At 41.8% G+C, this 23,824-nt stretch overlaps 2 protein-coding genes across 5 annotated transcripts in view; one reads left to right on the forward strand and one right to left on the reverse strand.

Annotated features, from left to right (window-relative positions):
• mark1 (MAP/microtubule affinity-regulating kinase 1) overlaps positions 1–16,337 on the forward strand; it is a 36,946-nt gene extending 20,609 nt beyond the window's left edge. The window contains exons 4-19 of one of the 4 annotated variants that reach the window (XM_026189485.1): positions 616–664; positions 1,636–1,701; positions 1,966–2,036; positions 3,379–3,435; positions 3,542–3,778; positions 5,021–5,140; positions 7,077–7,176; positions 7,266–7,378; positions 7,464–7,671; positions 8,341–8,522; positions 8,669–8,760; positions 9,728–9,868; positions 11,313–11,564; positions 13,083–13,109; positions 13,755–13,799; positions 13,903–16,337. In XM_026189485.1, the coding sequence (XP_026045270.1) occupies positions 616–664; positions 1,636–1,701; positions 1,966–2,036; positions 3,379–3,435; positions 3,542–3,778; positions 5,021–5,140; positions 7,077–7,176; positions 7,266–7,378; positions 7,464–7,671; positions 8,341–8,522; positions 8,669–8,760; positions 9,728–9,868; positions 11,313–11,564; positions 13,083–13,109; positions 13,755–13,799; positions 13,903–14,248 (2,106 nt within the window). In that variant the 3' untranslated portion in view covers positions 14,249–16,337. The remainder of the gene's footprint in view (positions 1–615; positions 665–1,635; positions 1,702–1,965; positions 2,037–3,378; positions 3,436–3,541; positions 3,779–5,020; positions 5,141–7,076; positions 7,177–7,265; positions 7,379–7,463; positions 7,672–8,340; positions 8,523–8,668; positions 8,761–9,727; positions 9,869–11,312; positions 11,565–13,082; positions 13,110–13,754; positions 13,800–13,902) is intronic. The other 3 variants (XM_026189487.1, XM_026189486.1, XM_026189489.1) reach the window with 3 other exon arrangements.
• Positions 16,338–16,448: 111 nt separating this feature from the next.
• LOC113034674 (leucine-rich glioma-inactivated protein 1-like) lies at positions 16,449–21,908 on the reverse strand. The gene is made up of 8 exons (XM_026189490.1): positions 21,132–21,908; positions 20,849–20,920; positions 20,227–20,298; positions 20,026–20,097; positions 19,180–19,251; positions 18,575–18,744; positions 18,317–18,481; positions 16,449–18,185 (listed from the first exon to the last, which is right to left on the reverse strand). The coding sequence occupies exons 1-8, from the start codon at positions 21,326–21,328 to the stop codon at positions 17,368–17,370; spliced, it is 1,638 nt and encodes a 545-aa protein (XP_026045275.1). The 5' UTR covers positions 21,329–21,908; the 3' UTR covers positions 16,449–17,367.
• Positions 21,909–23,824: the final 1,916 nt, after the last annotated feature.

Below are 23,824 nucleotides of genomic sequence, written 5' to 3' on the forward strand. Positions count from 1 at the left end.
CTGCTTTCTGACTCATCACTCAGATGTTGCACAGGGAGGCTCAGAGAAATTAGATTTTCCTTTAGCCTCCTGTGGCTGGGTAGAAACTTTCTCCCTCTGCAGTAGAGGAACCTTCTTCTACATTTTGTTTTCTACAGTTATGTGACTAAGGCATCAGCATCATTTCTGCATCTTTTTTGCATGCTAAGATGATTACATTAGGCAGCAGATGTCTGACTGGCTCTGAGCCTGTGTACTGCCTCTCTGCAGTGGCTGGCTGTGCGTGCGATGCTGCTGACTGGCTGTTTGGACAACCGATTGGCCGGCTTGCTGGACTGCAGCGTGTCGGTGGAGATGTAATTCTCTACCCTGTCTGTGTAGGGCAGGGTTTAGCACAATGTTGTCGCTGCGCCATGTTGCTTCACACAGTCCAGTTGTCCTGTCATCCTCAGGTTCTCTTATGGTTTCGAAGATCCGTGTAATTTATTGTGGCTGAGTTCCCTTCACTTAACTCCTCTAATCAGTGCTTAATAAGTGCTTTCCCAGCAGAGCCCGAGCTGACACTAAGTGCTCATTGATTGTAATTTCATTTGACATGTTTGTGGGTGCATTAAATGTTCCTGTCTGTCTCTACAGCTCTTCAGGGAAGTCAGAATAATGAAGATTTTGAATCATCCAAATATAGGTAAGCCCAAACAGCAACCTACAAGACCCTCAGTGAGTTTGGATTAGTATTTCCCTGTGAAAGCACACTGTGTAACAAGCGATCCCCATTAAGTTACTGCCTTATCCATGAAAACATCTCACACTTTGATAAGATTGTACTTTCCTTCTGCAAATTATTCTTTTACTTAGAATACTGTCCAAAACTCATGATCCACACCTCATTTTTTTCTTTTCTTCTTAGCTCGTCTTGAACAATAGTTCTCTAGGCTTTCTTAAGGTCTTTTAAAGTTTTTCTTGGAACATTGGCTGCAGGGAAATCTCCTCCATGCCATGCAATATCACCTGGAAAGTGTCTGATTGAAGCAAAGGTTTTCATTCGTCAGCGTGACAGTGATCCCCAAAACACTGCCAAATACAGTAAAAGCATACCTGGAATAGAAAAACACACAAAGGAACACTATCAGTCATGTTGGCCTCCCCAGAGTCTGGGTGAAAAAGCAGAGTGGGATCAACTTGAGAGTAAACAGAATAAGAGGCCGCCAACATCCAAAGAAGAGCTTTAAATGTCCATCAAGATGTCTTGAGAACTATTCCTGACAACTACTTAAACTACAGTTCAGGCTGTGTTAAAGAATGAAGGTAGTCATACCAAATATTGACTTTTAGGCTCCTTAGAGTTGCAGAAACTCTGTTTTGTCTTATCTACTGTGTGTTTGAACTTGTTTAAATAAATTGCAGAACCTGCTTCCCATTTTCCTAGAAAAATATAAAGAAATGATCACATCTTGATCTGACTGTACAAAAGTACAAGCATAGTTAGCAAATGGTTTAATGCCACTTTGTACCATGCTGGCACCATTCAGACTCTGTTAAGAGTTTTATTGCATTAGGATAGACCAGACCAGCAAGCTCAGCTTACACCAAATCACAACCTTCAATTAGCTTTTGATTTACTTCATCTCTGCCTCCTTTCCCCACTTTCTCCTGCAGTGAAATTGTTTGAGGTGATTGAAACAGAGAAGACTCTTTATTTGGTGATGGAGTATGCCAGTGGTGGTAAGTGAAGCATTAATTCATGTCCACCAAACAGGTGACATTTTGTTAATTTTTCTGAGTGTCACTCTGTTGTGTTAGTTTAACTCTAAAATTCATTGCAAAAATGCTTATTTACAAATCTGTCACTCCAGCTAGTCACCATTTCAAATTAAATATTAAACATGTTATTTGTTGGGTTACCTCAAAGCAAGCATTAGTACATGGTTATTGATGTGATTTTTATCAATATACTTATTGATAATTATATATTTCTTCTTTCTACAGGTGAAGTGTTTGACTATCTAGTGGCTCACGGCAGAATGAAGGAGAAGGAGGCCAGAGCCAAGTTCAGACAGGTGAGTCATCAGTATCGCAGCGCTCACGCCTCTGTCGTCATTCCCTTACTGTTTTTTGAGAGAAGACTGCATGCACCAAGATCAAGCTTTATCACTGACTGCAGAGGAAAGAGGGAACAACTTCCTTTTAGATGCTGCTCTGACATCTAGTGGTGCTGCAGGAGCAATAAGGCATCTACAGTAGTTTGTGAATTTACTAGTTTCCTTTCATGCTTGGCCTGAAAGTGAACAGAATTCAATTTTATTTTTATTCTTTTTCCTTCGGTGTAACGTCGACAGGGTCAAAATCCAGATGTGTTCATTTATGTCTGAGTGCATGCAGGTTTGTGGCCTCTTTTAAATAATAGCTTGATTAAAGATCATGTGCAAATACTAATAAAATGTTTTGCTTGCATGAAAGCTCTCTTTGTTTGTTTGTCTCACGTTTTGAGATAAACAATGTCACTGCAAGAATCTTATACAATATCCAGCCTTCTATTTTTCTTAACTGCTAATTCAAATATTAATTTCACTGGAGGGTCTGAAGCCTTTTCCAGCTGGCATAGCATGAGAGGCGAGGTGCACCTGATCAGGTAGCTAGTCTTTTGCAGTTATATTCACATCTGTGGCTAATTTAAGGGGTTTCCACACCTGTGGAAATCGAACTCTGATTCTGGTTAATTTTCCCCTTTCGTGCAGTTAGTTTGTGCAGGTGTGATCAGACAAAACAACCGCACCGTGACAACTGGGGGGAGGTGGTCTGGAACGGTTCATTTATGGTGTGAACGTAATCCAACCCCGATCTGAACCAACTACCCTGGTGTATGTTACAAGTTTAAGTTAAAAAACAAAAATCCCGTAGAAACGTATTTTTGTTTTGTTTTTTATTCTAACTGCAGGAAGATACTATAGATGTGCAACGGTCTGCATGGGCTAGCAACTAACTGAAATGAATGTAAATTCAGTTTTCTCACCCAACACCTTCTTCCTGTATATACCTTTGTTGCTCCCGCCCCAGCCAATGAGTGCGCTGAATGTTCTCACGTGGTTTGTTGTGATGCGTTTTGGTTCACTTGGATTTCACTTGGATTTTTGTCTGTGTGAAACCAAACCAAACCCTGGGATGAAGCTGCTAGTTTACAAACTCATCAACTGATTCAGAGTAAACAAGCTATCGGTGTGAAAGCGCCCTTAGAATCACCAGCTAGTCCTACGAAAACAGTTTGTGAACAAACACCGGTTTGATTAATCAATAAAGAAAAGGCTGCAGTTTGTGTGCATTTCTATGTAATGTACATGATATTGTACATGTATTTAACTGTCATGATGCCTGTTTTGTTTTTTGTTTTTTTTAATATTTCAGATTGTGTCTGCAGTGCAGTATTGTCACCAGAGGAGGATAGTACACAGAGATCTAAAGGTGAAAGTTTGTGAGACAATTTCTCCTCACGATTATCCACATCAGTCACTTCCTGTCGGTGTTGACAGTCCACGGTGTGCTTTGCCTCTTTTTCTCTTCACTGCAGGCAGAGAACCTGTTGTTAGATGCAGATATGAACATCAAGATAGCTGATTTCGGCTTCAGCAATGAGTTCACTGTGGGCAGCAAACTGGATACTTTCTGTGGCTCTCCGCCATACGCTGCTCCCGAACTCTTCCAGGGGAAGAAGTACGATGGTCCAGAGGTGGATGTCTGGAGTCTAGGGGTTATCCTCTACACACTGGTCAGCGGCTCACTGCCCTTTGATGGACAGAACCTAAAGGTGGGCAGCTGTTTTGTTTGTTTGTTTGTTTGTTCTAAGTAGTTCATATTGACTCAGGAACTACTTGGAAATTTTAATGTTGCAACTGGTGATAAGCTTGGAAAAGTTTTTTCTCTGTGAGCACTTTCCACCTCTGGCTGTCCACATGTCGATAAAGTGCTCTGTGTTTTTCAGATAAAATGCTTATGTAATCATCTGATCTTAAGATCATATTGCACTTGGGTCTTGCAGATATTCTCAGTTGTGTGCATTCAGACAATAGAAAACACTGATACAGTGTACATAAAGGGAGGAGTTATTTTTCTACCAGGTTTCATCATGGTTAGTACAACTGTGGTGTTGCTCTTGAGTTGAGTTACAAATTCCTTTATTAATTGTCCACATCACAGTTGAGAGTGAGGAAAAGCTTTTTGAGAGACAAGTCGTATAGAAAGAAGAAAAAACAGAAACCAACAGTAAAACTACAAATGCAAATCTTTTCCTCTGAACTTCAGCGCATTTTATTAAAAAATATTTATTGTCCAAATAATTAAGATAAGAGAGATAAGAGATAAGATAACCTTTATTAGTCCCACACGTGGGAAATTTGTTTTGTCACAGCAGCATTATAGCTGAACACATTATAGCTGAACCGTAACAGTGTTAGTAATTCGATCTTTTATTCATCAGTTTGAATACTTCTGTTTGAGTATGAAATAGCTTGAACTCCAAAAGCCTGATTACCGTAAATGAAGTTGGGCCAAAAAAAAAAATCTGAGCCATTCTGACAGACTTGTGATGTTCACACGAGGTGGTTACTTCAACCATAAAAAATTAAAGGTGGAATTTACTGTGTATTGTGTGTAATGAGACATGCGCATGAATTCATGTTCCTTTAATAAAGCAACAGTTTGGACTAAATTTAGTCAGATTCACTAATGTTCACAGCAGGGCTGAATGACCTGCAGTGTTATAGGCGCATTGATCAATATCTTTACAGCCACAAGTACAGCATGTGAACACAGCCAGCCAAAACGGAGCCATAGGAGAATAAATATTTGACTGGCATTCACCACTTGACTCTAAATAGCTACTGAGTGCACACTTGATGAGTAAATAAGCAACATTATAGAGCGATTGTGTTGTTTACGCTGGGGTCTGCTCCTTTCAAATGGCTTACATGGGAAAAATGATGCTGTTCCTTTTATTGTTAAACTTTGTTGCTAAATTCTCCTCCTGTCTGTCTGCAACTTTGGTGTGCAGGAGCTGAGAGAGAGAGTCCTGCGAGGAAAGTACCGTATTCCCTTCTACATGTCCACAGACTGTGAAAACCTGCTAAAGAAACTGCTCGTGCTCAATCCCGTGAAACGAGGCAGTTTGGAGGTAATACCTGTGTTTGCATTGATGCAGCTTAACAGTTATTTCCTCTCCAGCAAGTAGTCAAAAAGACAGTCGTAACCATGTGGAGTGATATTGTTTTAATGTCATGGAAGCAGGTAATTGCCACTGTTGGTTGGTGGAAAACAAAAGAATGGTTTTAATTTTATAGCCTGTCAGAGGAATGATATTCTTCAAAGAGTGGACTTAAAATTTGATTTCACTACAGCCTTCATCAACAGAAAAACTAAATGGAATGGAAATAATCCTTAATTTTGTGTGCAAAATCCTTATACGATGTGCATTCATTATTATGAGCGTGTGTTGGGCAAGTTACTTTGAAAAAGTAATTAATTATAGTTACTAATTACTACTTCAAAAAAGTAACTGAGTTACAATATTCTAAAAGTAATTAATTAATTGAAAAGTAACTATTGCGTTACTTTAAAAAAGCGTTTAACCCTCTGGGGTCCAGGGTATAATTGGCCATTTTTAACTACTTTTGATTTTCCCTCCACATTTTACCTTTAAAAACTATTTACTTTGTCTTGTTTGGTATCATTCTTTTCAGCACAACCTCACCTGTCTGAATTTCATTTTGACATACTGTATTAACACAATTGATTTAAAATCAGACAAAAAACATAAAATCTGAGTAGAAAAAGTTATTTTTACTTTAACAACCACAAACATGTTTAATGAATCATATTTCATAACTTTAAATGCAAATATAAATTGTCAATTTTAAAATCCTATGCACAAGTTTTGCAAACAAAGTTATTTGCATCCATTTACCTTTTACCTTGATTTTTTTAAATAACCATTTCAAACTATTTACATAACAATCAGCTGTTCTGCATTCAATAAGATGCCACAAATTATTTGTGCCACTCCAAAACAATAATTTCTGTCCACTATAAAGGAAAACATCACAGCCTGATACCTGCAGGCCTGACAGCAGCAGGTGTATCACTCCTGTTTCTACCTGGAGACAGCAGTCGCCTCATTGTTCTGACACACAACACAAAACTATCCACAACACTACACACTAACTACACAAGACAACACATTAACTACACACTCCAAACACGCTAAACGTCACAAATCTCTCTCTCTCTCTCTCTCTCGCGCCGTCACTCCTAACTTCCCCTGTTTTTTTGGGGGGTTTTTTGCTCATAAGCAGAGAGTGCTTGCTGCGCTGTCCTTAGGCAGTAAACGCGACTAAGCTATTGAGGAAAAAACCAGAGTCATTTTTATCATGACTCTGGTTTTACGTAGCCTATCAACACAATTTATAAACTGGTATATTTCACCTTGTTTCTTTGTCTTTAAGTGGTCATGTGATTGGCTTACCACGACTACTTTATTCTTCCTCAGTCAAACAGCAGCTCTCATGCAATTGTTTTGCCCCCTGAGCTCCAGGTGTTGTCCTAGACAGTGATTGTGATTATCATCCGCGGGAGCGCGCGCAGCTGCTTAAAGCTGTAGCGCCCAGATTACTTACGTAAACAGCTACTTCCGTGCAACTGATATAAGATGCGGTAAGCTGAACACAGCTTCAACCTTCTGTTTGTTGGAAAATAGTAACGGACCACATTTCCTTGTTAGTAACTGTAACGGCGTTGTAACGATAGGAAAGTAATTAGTTAGATTACTCCTTACTGAAAAAAGTAATGCCATTACTTGTAACGGCGTTATTCCCATCACTGATTATGAGTTTTTCTCCTTTGCAAATAGTGTTTGGACACTCATTGTTTACAGGTCAATATCATCCCTGCATTCAGACCCAGGCTCAATAGTAAAGATTTCTCCAGTAATAATAACAATTGATCGCCATGTTGTCAGACTTTCGTCAAATTCCTGTTGCGTGTTGCATAACTGATTAATTACGAGCCGTTAAAGAAGATATGCATGATTTTTAATTGCCTTCTTTCTTTGTCAGCAAATCATGAAAGACCACTGGATGAATGTAGGTCACGAGGAGGAGGAGCTTAAACCTTACATCGAGCCTGAGGCGGACTTCAGTGATTCATCTAGAATAGGTGTGTGTTTGTGTTTGTGTTGATCTCATTCTTTGTCATTTAAAATTCTGGGATTCTCGCCGCTAATGTTAACTGACTCCATCACTCAGAGCTCATGGTGACGATGGGCTTCCCTAAAGATGAGATCACCGATTCCCTGCAGAATCAAAAATATGACGAAGTCATGGCCACTTACCTGCTCCTGGGAAGAAAAGCCCCGGAGGTGAGTTTGTTTGACTTGCGACTCATTGATCGCCTACATCACCTCTGCAGTGAGTCATGTGACCACATCCGCCTTCACGTTGCAGTTCGAAGGGAGCGAGCCTCTGGCTAACAGCATCCTGGGTCAGCGACAGCGGCCGACCAGTGACATCAACAACAGCTCCAGCATTTCTCCCGCCCATCCCAAGGTCACGCGCAGCATCTCGACCAATCAGAAGCAGCGCCGCTACAGTGATCATGGTGGGGATGATGATGATGGTGGTGGTGGTGGTGGTGGTGTCGTAGAGAAGCCAAGTAAAGTAACCTCATCCTTCCCGGCTCAGAGAGTGCTGCGTGTTGTGTAGAGGGAAGTTACTCTCAGTCACTGATGATTGGCCGAATGAGTGTACACTGCTGAATAGACCTCAATAAGCTTTACAACAGAAACATTTTCCCACCGTTGACACTAATTTAGGAACTTTCCATTCCTTGTGCTCTCAGATTTATTTATGGTGGGGGAAAAAAGTCTTTAAAACCTCGACAGACTAACTTGTTTGCTTAATGTGGTCTAATTTTCCTAAACAGTGAACCAACGCTTAAATTTCAAAATCAGTGACTCAGCCTGCACACTGCACTGGTTGTGTAGCAGCTTCCTCCTAAGTCTTGTGGGGCCATTGTGTTTGGCGCCATCTTCTGGCTTGCTGCTTTCCTGCAGCTCCCTCAGGAGCAGCACCTCAAAGCATGTGGAGGGAACAGCTCTGCTTGATATGTGCTCACCTTGGCTTCTGTATCTGTATAACTCGATGCTGCCTCTGAAAGATTCGATGATGTATAAATCCTGGCTTGGATTGGCTTTGCTTGATACTGTCCTCGTCTGTTCTTTTTCTCCTGAAAGCTTAAATGTTGGAGGTGTAGAAATAACGACGCGCTTGGTTAAACATAAGTAAGTCCAATCCCGTTTGTTTGTGTGTGCGTCTCTCCTAGTGGGTCCGTCTGTGCCGCCGGCGGTATCGTATACAAAGCGTGGCCAGGCTTTGAGCGTGGAAAGTGACCACAGGGAGGAGTGGGACGGAGCGCGCCGGCTAGAGCTCAGCACTTCAAAAGGAGACGTTCCTGCCTCACCCCTGGGGGTGCAGGAGAGGAAGAAAACCACAAGTGCTGTGGGGGTGAGGAAGTGGGCACTGTACACTGCGTACTCCTGAATAAACAACTTTTGACACAGCCGTGTTTAATACTCAAGAAAACGTTTTGTCCTTTTTATATGATTCACAGTAATTTTAAGTAAATTTTTGTTGTCTCTCTGCACAAGCAGACCAACGGGTCTATGACTCGCAGGAACACATACGTGTGTGAGCGATCCTCCACTGACCGCTATTCAGCTATTCCCAATGGCAAAGACAGCAGGTACGTGCTAACATTTAGATCAATCTACAGATCAGTTTTCACACCTGTAGTACTTTGCTCTGTTTTGTGTTGGTTTCTTCACATACACTTAAAGATACAAGTGAACTAAAATGCATCACTAGAAACCACATGAGAACGCTGAGTTTGCTTATTGGTTGGAAGTGCCTGGGGCACAGCAACAAAACTAATAACAGGATGGAAGAGTTGTGATCTGGGCTGGCAAGCAGTGGGTTCATTTTATGCTTAGTTGCTACATTTTGTGCACTCTGCTGCTTCCCAGAATGCAAGGCTTACCTGGCTACAGGAAGGCATGTAGCCCAAAGTTGCAGTGCACACCTGGTAGCTAGCTCAGCTTAAAGGTTTTCTTTCTCTCTTTATCCATCCATCTGACACACACTGAACAGCACCTCCTGTGGGTCTACAACAGGGGTGGGCAACTCCAGGCCTCGAGGGCCGGTGTCCCTGCAGGTTTTAGATGTGTCCTTGAACCAACACAGCTGATTTAAATGGCTAAATTAGCTTCTGAACATGTCCTGAAGTTCTCCAGAGGCCTGGTAACCAACTAGTTATCAGGTGTGTTGACCCAAGGTGAGATCTAAAACCTGCAGGACACCAGCCCTCGAGGCATGGAATTGCCCACCCCTGGTCTACAAGAAGGCACGCCAATGTCTTCTCTTTGGGTGTCACCTGACTGGGCTCCATGGGCTAGGGCTAAGGCTCGGCCACCAGCCGCCCTCCCTCGACAAGGAGCAAAACAAACCAGAGTTTGATTTCAAGCGGGGCAGGTGTGAAAACACCGTGCATGCATGTTTTTCCATGCTTATGAGCATCACTATTCCTGTTTTTATTTTATTTTTTTTATGAAAGCCACAAATGAGAAACTTGTGGTTTCACATTTGTGAATATGCTGTTTAAATAATATGAATTGAACATTTTATCTTTATCTGTACTCTGCTTCGGTCTCCAGTTTAACCGAGGTGTCAGGGAGTACCCCGTCGACTGCAATGAGCTCCACACGACCTCGTCACACCAAGTCTATGTCATCATCAGGGCATCCTTCAAAGAGCACACTGCCCCCCATCGATGACAACACAGAGCTTAAAGCCAGGTGAGCAGCCGAGTAGGTGATGGAGATTACAATGGTGTATTTTTTTTTAAGTTAAATGTCAACATGATGATTTAAAATCTCAGATTTATTTTCAAACTTTACAATTAAAAAGGAAGAAAATAAATCTCCATAGTAGGGCTGCAAAGATTCAAGTAACTTAAATAACTCAATTTTAAAAGAAACTTTCAGTGCTTTGTTTAATCCATGACTGTATGGCGCTCAGTCGTCACCATCTAACCAGTTTAACATGGGGCCGGAATCAGTCTGCACACACAGCTGTTATCGTGTTATGGTGAGCTCAGGTGGAGTGAAATAAAACGTTTTTCTAGCATCCAAAACCCGCTCGTTCTTATAATCAACTTTAAAACCTTTACTGGGAAGAAGCTGATAGCACTCGTTAACCAAACTATGTGTTCATCAAGCGCCATTGTGAAGAAAAGAGAACTTTGCTCCCATCCACCACCGTTTCTTTTACACAGCATGAATTCTACAGAGGTTAAAATAAAAGCACGTGTGTAGAAAGTGAGATGAACAGATGAACTTTTAAAGTCTGGCGCGATGTTTAACTTAGCCAGCTTGCTGTAGGATGACGGCAGTTGTCCTACTTTTCATTGGAGTGATACCTGTGACTCTGAAGGGGGCAAAGACCATATTTAGTTTAAGGCTTTAGGAACATAATTTTCTGGGTTACTTAATATAGAATATAACACTCACAGATACACATGGACATCGTGAACACACACCAGATCTACCTCATTCAGGAGATTTGGTACTATCACCCCCCCCCCCCCCCCCCTTTTTTTTTTTTTTTGACTCGCATTTGACATAATGTTCTTTTAAAAATTGTATTTAATATGGCACATAAATGATTATTTTTTCTTAAACACATGCAAAACGTTGCAATTTCTAATCAATGGAATAACTGATAGAGTACTTGATTACTGAAATAATAATCAATAGCTGTACGTATGTCCAAACAATGGTAAGAATTGGTATATGCCTTGATAGCTGTGGCTCAAAAATAATCATGAAACAAAAATAATCATTATGTTTATTTTCACAGATCATCATGCAGGTGCTCTTCAACATTTAACAATGAGAATCACAATGTTGAGCAAATGTCCTTGGGTCATCACTTCAGAAACAAATTACAAACATCTGTTGGAACAGATCATGTGATTGCACCTTAGTTAATTTTTTTTTTATATTCATTGCTTTGATTTCACTCAGCAAATGGAACAATTAAATGTACGGTCTGTGTCTTTAAAAGCAGTCTGATGGTCACAAACTGCTGTTTTACCCTGCACGCTCACACAGTCATTCAGATTCAGCAGTGGCGTTAAAAATGTACTTTTCATCGAGAAATACCATAACTTCATTCTAAAATACAAACAGAAATGTGCCAGATGTTCATCTCCTCCAACGCGTTTTTCTTATTCTGCAGCTCGTCTCCACGCGGCCCCTCCACCTCTCCGTCTGCACACAGTATTAGCACCCCAGAGAAGAACCGTTTCCCCCGTGGTACCACCAGTCGCAGCACTTTTCACGGAGCCCAGCTCAGAGACCGCCGCAGCGCCACCTACAACGGACCTCCAGCTTCACCCACATTGTCTCATGATACGGGGGCTCTCGCTCAACAACGCAGGGGCACCTCTACAGGGATCATTAGCAAGATCACCTCCAAGTTTGTCCGCAGGTCAGTGCTTTGTACCTTAGAGTCGTTGCACCCAGCAGTTATTGTACCACCGTGGTCTCAAACTCAGAGCTACATGTTAAACAAATATTTGACTGAGAACAGCTCAACGCTTTCAAAACTGCAGGATGTAAAGCCATACTTTACTAATTTATACTTCCTTTGTGCTAAGGTGCTTTTATTATTGAAGGGAAATGCAGGTTCTACAGGGAGAAACATTCATGTGCTCCTGGTGTAGTCCCATTTCCAGATCAGGAAGTCGTTCTTCCTGCTTTGTTTTGTTCAAACTTACAGTACTGTGCAAAAGTCATGAGCCACCGCTCGTTTCTTCTTATTTTGCTTGGATAATGGAAGACAAGTGCAGTGATTTACTTAAATGTGCAAACATACATGGAAATAACATCTGGTTTGACCACTTTTATTTTTTCAACACAACCTCTGTCTTGTAATTTCTTTAAGTAGTCTTGAGGAATATTTCTCCAGGCTTCCTAAAGGACATTCAGAGCTCTTCTTTGGGTGTTAGCTGCTTTTTTTTTCCTGCCATGTAGAAATAATGTTTGGTTTGATGCTCTGAGGTGGCAAATCCACGACTGAATCTGTGTTTTGTTTTCTATTCAAGTAGTATTCTTTAGCTGTGTGTTTGGGATCATTGTACCACTGAAAAATGAAGTCCCTGCCAACCAGACATTTTTCAGATGCTGTTGCATGCAAATTATTCTATTTTTGACAGGATCCCAAACCCCACTGGCTGAAATGCAGCCCTAAACCACAACAGGAGACTCCAGCATGTTTTACAGACGACTGTAGACACTCTCTCCTGCCATCCTTTATACTTATTGATGGCAATTTATACCAAAACGCTCCTTGAAAACAAATTCTAAAGAAATGAGCAGTAACTCAAGATTTTTGCACAGTACTGTACATTAATTATCTAAATCAGAAAGTCACTTTTCTTTCTAGTCTGACACCAAATTAATATACAGTTATTTTTTAAATAGATTACAAGGCAGTTCAGAAAAGGACTTGAGTTTCCTTCCATGCTAGCAGCTCTGTAAGGCTATACTTGGTAAAAACATGCTAACAGGCTCACATTAACAATACCAGGTGTTAGCTTTATCATGGTCACTGTGTAAGTTTAACAAAATAAAAAGTACAGCTGAGGTGAGGTGAATTATGTTGCAGGTATCAGTCATTGGACAAATTATTAGATGCATTCAAATCTCGATACACAACAAAAATCATCCCTGGACATACTGTGTGTCTCTGTGTAAAAGTTACTGAAGTGATTAAAGGAGTTGCGACGTTTGTTCGGATTCCTTTATGCGAACTTTCCAGGTATAAAAATGAAGGAAGCGTCACGCTCTCTGCCTGTTTACTATAAATGCTGCATAGTTTCCCCAGTCCTCTGTGAATATCACACATCCACACTGCCACCCCTCGTCATCCATACAGCAGTTAGCACCTTCACGCTGGTCCATCTGGTGGAGGCTCACAGCTTTCTCTCCTTTTCTCCCCGCCTAGAGCTCTGTCTTTCAGGTCGACCCAGAGGTAGGAGAACATAACGCTTGCTGCACTTGTCACCCCCGTCCGAAATAAACCAAACCTCTTTGTGCCCACTATGACCTTGGCCCGTGTTTCCTTAACCCCTTGCGTACTTGCCCACTACACCACGTCCTTGCCTACTGACACCCTTTGTTATGCAGTATTTCCCTCCCTTGTGTCCACTGCCTCTTAAACAAACCTCACGGCTCACCAGCTTCTTCTGTACTAAGCCACCAGATATCTGCTTCTCAAGTTGCTAGCTTTCCTCTCCTTATTCTCCCCCATCCTTTGGCTGAGCTTAACAGAAAAGACCAGGCAAAAATCCAGAGGCCGAATGGACTGTCTAGAAACGCTTTTCCGCTCTTTGCAGATCAGTGGGGATTAAGGAAAGGTAGCGTATTGTAGATGGGATGATGCATTTGGTTAATGTGAGCTATAATAGAATGACCCTCAAAACAAAGACCGTCACAGTCACCTCATTGTGTGCTGAACCCTGATACCCAGGAGTGTGGATTCTTTCCTGGCATGATGCCTGACACCCCCTCTGTGTCCAGTCATGATGGGGGTGGTGTTTAGTAGTGAGTCGGGGCGGGGCTGCATGTGTTGATATGATCCCAAGGGAATAACGAGTCTGTTCCTGGTTTATTTCAGGGTACCTAGTGAGGGAGAGGCCAGTGCCAGGACAGAAACACCAAGGTAAGAATTTGTGAGATGTCAAGTTCACAGAGAACGTGAAACCCACCTCTGCCTACTTCCCCTGTCCCCGCTCTCACTCTCTCCCTGATGGTTTCTTGCTCAGGAGTGCGTCTGGTGACACTAAGGAGGACGGCAGTCGGGATTCAAAGCCTCGCTCCCTGCGTTTCACCTGGAGCATGAAGACCACCTCCTCCATGGAGCCCTCGGAGATGATGAGGGAGATCAGAAAAGTCCTGGACGCCAACAGCTGCGACTACGAGCAGCGCGAGCGCTTCCTGCTTTTCTGTGTCCACGGCGACGCTCGCCAGGACAATCTGGTCCAGTGGGAGATGGAGGTGTGCAAGCTGCCCCGCCTTTCGCTCAACGGCGTGCGCTTCAAGAGGATATCGGGCACGTCCATCGCCTTTAAGAACATCGCCTGCAAAATTGCCAACGAGCTCAAACTGTGACAGCAGATGGAGCCCCAGTCAGTCTTTTCTCTGGTCGCAGTCTCATCTCATCACTGGATTAGTGTCGACTCGCAGGACAAAATTCAGCACTGACGGTCCTCGCCATGCAGTATCAGGGTGGACTCGGCTGGTAAACGTGCAATACTGGCCACGAATGTACTGTACAGGGTAGTGGATCAGAGAGATATTGCAAAGTTTAACGTCTGTGACGGAGAGATAGCAAAAAAGAAAACATTAAAAAAAAAAAAAACAGCTAACCCAGCTTTTTTTTTTCTCCTTCCGTCCGGCCCTCTGTCTCTCTCTTTCTCGCTCTCATCGGCCCGCTGCTCCACGTCAGAAGACGCATTTATGTAACACATGCAGTATGCAACTGAAGATGACCATCCTGCAATAATGTTTTCAGTCTTCTTTTTCTAAACGCCTACTACAAGATCTACTCTCCTCGTTGAATAACCATTAAACCTACCGTATGCTAAACTAGCCGCTTTTCCACCTGTGTTAAGTCAGTATATAGATCAGGCTGGAGCCCATATGTAAAAAGAGAATTGTACTGTATGCATAACATCTGCAGGTACTGTATTGTACTGTATATTAATTTAGCGTTCTGTACAGACTTTTATTGTTAATACTGTCTTTTTTTTTTCATGGGATTTGAGTTCTTTCCTAATATAATTGATGTCTCTTGGAGCATTAATCTTTCACTCTGTTTTTTTTTCTCTTCTCTTTTTTTTCTTTTTTTTTAAGAGCCACCATATGGAAATAGTGTTTTCAATTTTATTTAAAAAGCACTAAATTATTTTGTGGAAAATTGAGGGATTTGTTCCCTTGCCTTTTATGTTATATTTTTTTGCCTATGGAAAAAAACACTAAGTTGCACCACATAGACTTGAGTAGTAAGTTCAGTTAAAACTGAAATTGTGTTCACTTTATTTTCTCTCGGCAGTAGGTTGGTGATTTGGGGATCCTGCTGCAATTGCACAACTTTTCCAGGGTGATGTGTATGAACATGAGAGTATGCACCTGTATTTCTTTGATGTTAGTTTGGTAGTCCTCAATTGCGAAGAAAAAAAAACAGCAGGGTTTAAATTGGTTTACTTTAGAAAGCGCCTGACAGGATGATACATGACGTGTTGATCGCCACGACGAGGCATTTTATTTTTTCTTTGATGGAGCCTTTCTAAAGAGCCTGATTTAGTCCTGCCACCAGTGTGATTGTGCAGGTACTTGTGTATCTCCTTGCTTGTGTGTTAATTTTCTTTCTTTCATTTTTTTTTTTTTTTTTTTTTTAATTTCAGCGGATTTTATTGTATTTATTCCATTACATTGTAATGTGCTGCTTTGTAGATTTGAGGCGTGCACTTTGTTGGAGAAAATAAAAAGGATTTTATTTGTTTGTATTTATTTTACTCCTATTTTTTTCATATCTGACATAATTACACACCCAGGGTTCAGGACAGTTTGCCTCATTTAGCTTAAGGAAGTACAGTGCTGTGCAACAGTCTCGAGTCACCACTGATTTCTTTACATCCAAGGAGCCAGATGTTCTTCAAATTTTTTTAAGTAGTCTTGAGCAGTAGTTCTCCTGGCTTTCTGAAGGTCCCTCGCCATCCTTATTTGGACACTGAAACCACAGAGCCTATGAACGATGTCAAAGATCACAGTTTGACAGGCATAAAATAGTATTTGTGTACAAATAAGATGTTTCCCAAACAGTTATTGCTTGAAAAATGACTTTCAAAAGGCCTTGAAAAATTCTAAGACATGTGGAGGACAAAAGAAATGGAAGGCATACATTTTTTTAACCAATTAACAGTATCTGAGTGTGATGTCATTAAGCAACAGAAAAAGAAATCCAGCAAAGACCCGACACAGGAACAAAGAGATTCAAATGGCCCTTCAGTTGATCCATTTGCTCTTAACTGAAGCTTGATCAGAGGTCTCAGAATGGCTGTGAGAAAGCCATTCTTAGGGAAGGGTGAAGTGTGCCAAATTACAGAAGAACTGGACTGAAAATCTGAACCACTTTTGATGTATAATCAGTTCCATGTATGTTTGAATAAATTGCCCTTTCCTATCAAAATATAAAGAAATGAGGATTGGCTCAAGACTTTTGCACAGTACTTTAGATATGCTGTTGTGTTTTTGGCTTTAAGTATGTCACACTGAAGACATATCATGCTACACAGCACTAGCAGGGAACTCCGATGAAATGTTAAGCTTTATTGACTCTAAATTGCATGATATCAATCCTAATTATGACACAGTCAGTCACATTAGTCAAAGGTAAAGCATTATGACAAATGTCCTCCTTCATTTCAGTGCCCAAAAATGGTTGAAAATACCTTCAATAGTTCCCAGTTGTGAACAGCTGTATTTTCAATACTTTAAACATTATGCAAACTATTACAATAAAAGCATAAGCTGCAAGGATATACAAGTAGACTCTAACCTTTGATATTTTCCAAATCAAAGGCATCATTTCAAATCATTCTCCAACAATTATCTAATAATAATCTGTCGCGGTCGTTGGTAAACTCTTAAAAACTCTTAAAAGCTTCATTTACAAATGGAAAGACAGGAAAAATGTAAACATTTCATTTTGGCAGATTTCTTCAGTTAAACATGTTAATAGGTTAAAAAGTACAATTTCATTTGTTTCTGTAGATAAATATATGACATTAGAAATGTATAAACATTGAGTGACACAAAAGGCTGAACACACATTAAAAATTAAAAAGTTACTGGCCAGTGTTAGATGTATTAGTGAACATAGATCTGCATTTATTGGGATGGGACGGCCCGTGTAAGGCCCTGGTCATGCATTAATGACTTGACAACATATGCGATCTAATCCTAACTTGAGGTGCATGCACTGGACTCAAAATGCATCTCGGTCATATGCTTGGTTGAGATGCATACATTTATCCTTTAATCTACTGTGCACTAATTTAACTAGAAGAGTTTGAAAATCAGTAGGAGTAATGGCTGCTGTTCTCAAGTTAGGATCAACGCTTTCTGAGTTGTTCAGCACTGCATCTGCTGCAACAGCCTGCTGTCTAGACAAAAAAAAAATCACAAAATTCACCCACCAACCAATCTGCAACAGAAGAAAAATTAGCTCAGTTGCTCAGATCGATGATCCGGTGCTCATAGATCTGAGTTTTCCCTTTGAAACTGGAGGCCAGCAGGAATTGACGGTTGTCTATGGAAACTGGAGAGAAGGCCCTCGGTGCCTGTATGTTCAGCTCCTGAAATCGAACAAATTCGCCCTTCTTGGCATCCCAGCGGTAAACCTGGGTGAAAGAGTAATCGCTGCCAAGGATGGCGTATTGCCAGTTTCCCACAGCGAAGGGCTGGAATACCATGGAGCCACGAGAAGGCATGGTCTGCAATTCCCTAAAGAGGGCCCCGTCCCAGCGCATCACTTTGGAGTCACCAATGAAGCGCGTCAGGCAGATATACAGGTCGTTTTTGACCTGGAAATGTTTCACAGCGTAAACATCCTCCATCTCTGGGATGTCGGTGCGCCTGTCAAACATCTTGGTGCCTTTGTTCCACTGGTAGATGACGGGCCTCTGGGAGCTGCTGGACAGGATCAGGTGAGGCTTGGAGGAGATCTCCATGTACTCCACATCGGTGTCCCGATACCACTGGTGGAGGGACTGATGCCAGTAGAAGCCATTGCCGTTCCACTTGTAAATGGTGGTGGACCCGGCCTTGGAGCTGTCCGCTATGACGAAGAAGAATTCGCCATCGATGCGGAACGTCTCAACGTCGTTTGGTTTGCGGATTCGCAGGATGTCGATGCCTTGGAGCTTGATGAATTTGTTAGCGGACGTGTCACGCTTGTAGATGTGCGAGCCACCAAACAGCTGAGCCACAATGATAAAAAGCTGGTTGTCAATGACCAGGGGTTTGCAGACCACCGTGGATGTACCTGGTGAAGCAGAAGACAGGATAAAAAGTAAATATCTTCACCTCCAATAATTATCGCCATTGAGAGGTTTGAATCACCCCTCCTTTCAAACTTGCACAGCCCTTTCCCAAAAAAATGCGTCTTTCACTTACTCTCAATAAAATCAAAGTTTCTGAAGACCATCTCCACGTGATCCCACTCTAGAAAGCTGCACTTCCCACTGAAGGGCTGAGCGAACACAACGTACTGGTCATTCCCAAAAGAAAATGCTTCCACTGATATGGAGTTAAAATCCATGGACTGGTAGGATTCAAACTCTGCAAGTGAAACAAAAAACACCCACTTGAAATAACTTTTTTTTTAATCCAGTGAAACTTTGAGAGAAAACAACTGTATTTATTGTACTCCACCTGTGGTGATGCAGTCGAATGACTGTGGCAGGAGGTCGTTGATCTTTTTGTCGAGCTGCGAGGCCGGGCCTTTACAGTAAATCTGATCCACGGTGGCATTGGTGCTGTATATCCACTCCACCAGCCATTTGAGCTTGCAGTCACAGGTGAACTGGTTCCCCCTCAAGTCTCTAAAGGGAAAACACCACCAAACTAAACTCCGCATGCTGTATTAAATGCATTCAGAAAGGCCTCTGCTTTATGAATGCATTTAATTCCCAAAAGCTGGAGTTACTGAAGTGTGACTACTGTTAGCTTTGCTCTGTGGCCCTCACAGCTTCAATCTTTGCCCTCATTATCATCAAGGGGGACTATAAAGGAGAACCGGACATCTTCAGTGGGTGATAGATTGCAAACTTATCTCTTTCCTCACTGCTGCATGCAATTTTAATAGTGTTAAAAGCACCAGCTGCCCACACATTTTTCGAGCCTCGGCTGAAGTGGAATAATGATACAGTGTTCTATATATAGAAGGCTGCACAGAAAACTCATTTATCTCAGTGGCACGCATGTAAATTGAAACGCAATGAATCTCTTTGTTAGGCAAAGGTAAAATTCATACTTACACTTTTGTCAAGGCCTCGAGACCCTTGAACAAATCTTTGGGCAGCGTCTCAAGATTATTGTAGGCCAGACTCCTGAAAATAGATTAAAAAAAATTGTGCTTAGTTTCTGGTTTCCACATTGATTATATGTGCATGCATTCCCCCCCCCCATAGCCACACCATCTCAAACTATTAAATAATAATCTGTTTATGCAGTATTTCTGTATGTACACAGATATCTGTTAAGAAGCTTGGGGCACATATTGCCACCCTGGAGAGTACAGCAGGAACATTGCTTATTGTGGGTTTGAGGAAACATTAAGCTATTTTTAGCACTGCCTCCTCAGCCATTTTATGGCTTTCTCTGCTACAATGAAGACGGTGGAAAAAAGGCTTTTTCCTGTTGAGAAGACTTGGGTAGTATTTTATAAGTTTCTTTAGAGCCTTATCTTAAATATTATTGCATCAATAAAAGAAAATCTCAGAGCGTTTTTAACTTATAATGTACTTTCACAAATCTGTAATGAAAGAATATTATACTTTCATTTACAGTGGACATTGACGGTGGCGGGATTTGCTTCGTAATCATATTCATAACAGCTGCACAATGTTGGGAGAAGTGTCTATGTGGCAATACAAGTTGCGCAATAAAAACTGTCAGCGTTTTACTGGAACAGTGCTTGTCTGCACCTGCACATAGATTACAATGTCTGATGCAAATGAGAGAAAGCTTCTCTTGTTCTCCCTCTTAAAGCAGGTCACCAGTGATTAGATTTTTAAATTAAATAGGTCACAAAATTAAATCCCCGTGCAACTGTAGTGTTTGCTTCTTTAATACCTCTAGTAAAAAAAAGAAAAAGTACTTACAGGTGTACTAAGGTTTTCAGTCCACGAAAAGCATGCGCTGATATCGAATTGATTTGGTTGTTTTCAATGAATCTGAAAAGTTGTTGGATAAAATGCAGGAGACGGGAGATAATGTCAGGCAAATGCAACAAAACAATCACAAAATCAAAAACAAAAAAACAAAAAACCAACTTGAAGGATAATTTTGTACCAACTACTCACAGATATTCTAGGTGAGGAAGACCAATGAATGCATCCTCATTTATAGATTCCAGGTTGTTGGCTGTGAAGAGGCTGCATGGAGAAATCTCAAGTTAATATTTTTACTATTCAGGGTCAGCGAGTGGATAATAAAAATACATCTTGCCTAATAGAAAACCATTGTTGCTAACTGTAAACCACATACTTTTAAGACACGGATCTGTGCTCTCTGAGGATTCCTGCAGGCCTGCATGTCTGTTTTTAGACACACAGTGTCTCTGTCAGTACTCCACCCAATGAGGAAATGAATTCCCTCATCAAAAGAAGGAATTACCCGTAAATTACTGGATTCACATTATTATACACAGAGACATTTTAATGCAAGGCTTGGAAGAAAGCCTAGCAGAGAGATTTAAAATCACCATGCCATGAAAAGGGATGCAGGAAAACCACGTTTTCAGCAAATGATTTTTTGGGTTTAAGGCTTCTCCAACCTAATCAATAGCCACAGCAACACCCGTTCTATCATAATGTGTAGCATCATTGAAGGGGGAAATGTCTTGAACATTAAACATGGCGTTGATCAGCTCACAGAGTGCAAGAAAAGCAAGAAAAAAGTAAAAACTCCTAAGAGATTTCTCACAGGAGATGCAGAGCAGGCGTGAGGATGAAGCTCTCTTTCGGAATTTCAGTGAATTCAGACTTGACAAATGATCTGTGGGGGGGAAAACACGACACACACACGCATACTGTTTAGGCTTACAGCACAGACTGACGATCACTTATTGCAGTCTGTTCCTTGGATATGCAATTATTATGCAGCATTGGCGGAAAAATCCACGTCTTAACCAGCAGGTAGAGCTAAGCATGTTGCGTTCATCGCTGCAGTGGGTTTTTATTTCAAAACGATATTAAATAGAACTTACAAAGATGTGATTTCTCGGGGAAAGCTGCGAGGGATGAGTCCTGCGCTTTCGCACAGCGCGTTATCTTTGGAACATGTACACACTAAGGGACAGCGAGGCGGCTTGGGTCTCCTGCTGTCCACTAGAAGTATAACTGACGCCACCACAAGTAAGCCGAGCCAGAGCGATCTGCTGGGTATCTTGTGTGTATGTTCCATCCTTGAGATCCGCAGCGGGCACAACTTGCGCGTCGAACAGCCCTACACATGAACCAGGGTCTCCGCTGTGGTTCCTCTCCCACCGCTGCTGCAGCCGCTTCTGCCTGGAGGCCACGCGAATGTCCGCTCTTGTTTATCTCCGTGCGCCACCGCCGCTCTGGAGGTGATAAAACCGGGCGACCCGTGCGCCCACAGCGCCGTAATTACACCGAACCTCCAGACGAAAAGAAATCTAAACCCTCCGAGACAAAAGCAATAATAATAAATATATAATGTGACGCTTGCTGTGGAGTCTTGAAGCTCAGGAATATTCCAGCTGGCTCGGTGACAAACGCGGTGTGAGGGCAGGTGGGGATCCCAACGGGAGCAGACGGAGCATCTTCATCCAAAACCACGCCTATGATTTCAGCAAACGCCACTCTCTTCGTGTCAGGGTCTTGGAGGATTCCGCCCAATGGGCAACGGAATTGTGCAATTTTTTTCGTGAATCAGCGGGAGAAGAAGAAGCTCTGACATGAGCCAGCGGACTGTCGTCTGTGGCGCAGACGCACACGAGCGTTCTATGCGGGAAGCGGATGGGAAACCCGCTGACAATTAATTGTGATTATGGAAATGTAGCTGCAACATTTGGCTCAAAACCAGATGTTGACTGTCAAAACGCTGCCGTTACAAATCACGGGTTCTTTGGTGCCGATAAAGTCACCGAAACTTTGTGCTTTCTTAAATATTCCCATATTTGTAAAATGTTGTGGGTATATTTCCTGGTTTGCACTCGGTTTCCATGACGACTGGAGGATGCAAAGTATTTCTGACCTGTGGTGGAGGGGTGTGGGGAAACCCTCCTGTCACTCTGACATCTGTTCTGCCTCAGTACCATCCCCCTCATCCTCTTAAACAAAGGGCAGGTTAAACGGTCTCTAAAATACACTCGTCTCTTTTCATGCTTTAATACTGCTGCAAGCCACCACCTTCACAGTTTTATTGCAGTTTTTTCTTAATCTTCTATGCCAGACACTTGCTTGTTCAAGAGGGTGCTCTTGGAGCCCTATAAGGCTGTCATCATCTCATTTCTTACTTCTGATTAATATGTTTACTCACTGTGGCTGTCAGGCCTGCATGCTTCTGACCCATCTTGGTACAAATATGCACAGGCCTTTTGAAAAGTGCACAAATACTCACATGATTACAATACTTGATATCCTGCGCATGTTTACAGTGATATTACTAATGCAAGAGAATTAGAGGAGCGTGATCCTCCTCTGGGAGGTTTGAAAAATGAAGCTGGGAAGAATGAAGCTATTAGGCTGCTTCTAAGAAGTATCAGCAGCTGCTGGACCAGGGAGAGAACAGTGGATATTATTGTGTGTGCTGCAAGATGTTGTGTAGTGTCTGTGCTTCATAAATGTCACCATTCATCACCAGAGTAGGACACAGACTTTCCAGTAACAATATGACCACAGTCAGTCAAGTGTTTCTCACTTTTTAATATGTATTTGGAGTTTCCTGTAATAAACACTGATCACTGACTACATTAGACTACTGTGTAATATTTTGTAGATTTCCCCTTTTTCACCCAAATAGCCCCTCTCCTAAGTCAGGGCGTTGACACAGGACCTCTGTGGGTGTTGTGTGGTTTAGGGGTGGAGTCTCAGTGGATCAGCCCTGTTCTGGCACATCCCCCAGATGCTCTTGCATTGAGATCTGAGGAGTTTGGAAGCTGGGGTGGCTTTTGTTGTGTTATTTGAGCCATGCCATAACAGTTATAGCAGTGTGACATCATCCTGATGGGAGATGCTGTTTTTTTGTGCACTGGTATGAAGGGCTGGAACAATGTTTACATGGGTGGTAAGTGTCACTGTAGCATGATGAATCCAAGGACTCAAGCAGAATAATGCCCGTGTAACAAATTATTCAGTGTTACTAACTTCACCTTTCAGTGCTTTTTAAAATATTGTTATTGATCATTGTTTGGGCCTGTATTAGCTTGTGACCTGACTTATCTGCCCCTTTACCTAAAGATGCATGAATAAAATTATATTATTTGTGGATATGTTCAATCTTCACCCAATGGCTGTGGGTAAAATAGAGCCATTCTGTCTGGCAGTCTACACAAATGAGCTGAACTCCCCACCAGAGGGAAATGCTGAGCAAGGTAGATATGTTTAGTTGTCAGGTGGACTCACTAGCTTCATAAAATTCTTTCTCTAAGATTTACACCTTAAGGGGAAGAGAGCATCATCCACAGGGAGCTTTTCTACATGACTATCAAGATTTTAAATTGCTAGAGGCTCTCCCGCTCTGATCTTGAGCAAACTGAGTGAATGCACTTGTTTTGCAGGTCTGCCATCTTGTCAGCCCACAGAGTAGGCATACCTACTATATGAAAATATAGCATAAAACCTCAATTATATGAAAAATGTAAACAAATAAAGCTCAAAATTATGTTTTGATGAACGATGAAATTACATCTTAGGATCCTTTCCTGTCCATCAGTGA

Source organism: Astatotilapia calliptera, chromosome 13, assembly GCF_900246225.1.
Source record: "Astatotilapia calliptera chromosome 13, fAstCal1.2, whole genome shotgun sequence".
NCBI lineage: Eukaryota > Metazoa > Chordata > Actinopteri > Cichliformes > Cichlidae > Astatotilapia > Astatotilapia calliptera.

Bases quoted from the DNA above. Each gene is read 5' to 3' on its own strand.
- LOC113034674 (XM_026189490.1), bottom strand. From the start codon at position 21,328: ATGGAACATACACACAAGATACCCAGCAGATCGCTCTGGCTCGGCTTA. The intron at 19,252-20,025 runs GTAAGTACTTTT...ATCTATTTTCAG, and splicing joins CTGAAAACCTTAGTACACCT to GAGTCTGGCCTACAATAATC. The intron at 18,482-18,574 runs GTGGAGTACAAT...TTTCACTTGCAG, and splicing joins ATTCGACTGCATCACCACAG to AGTTTGAATCCTACCAGTCC.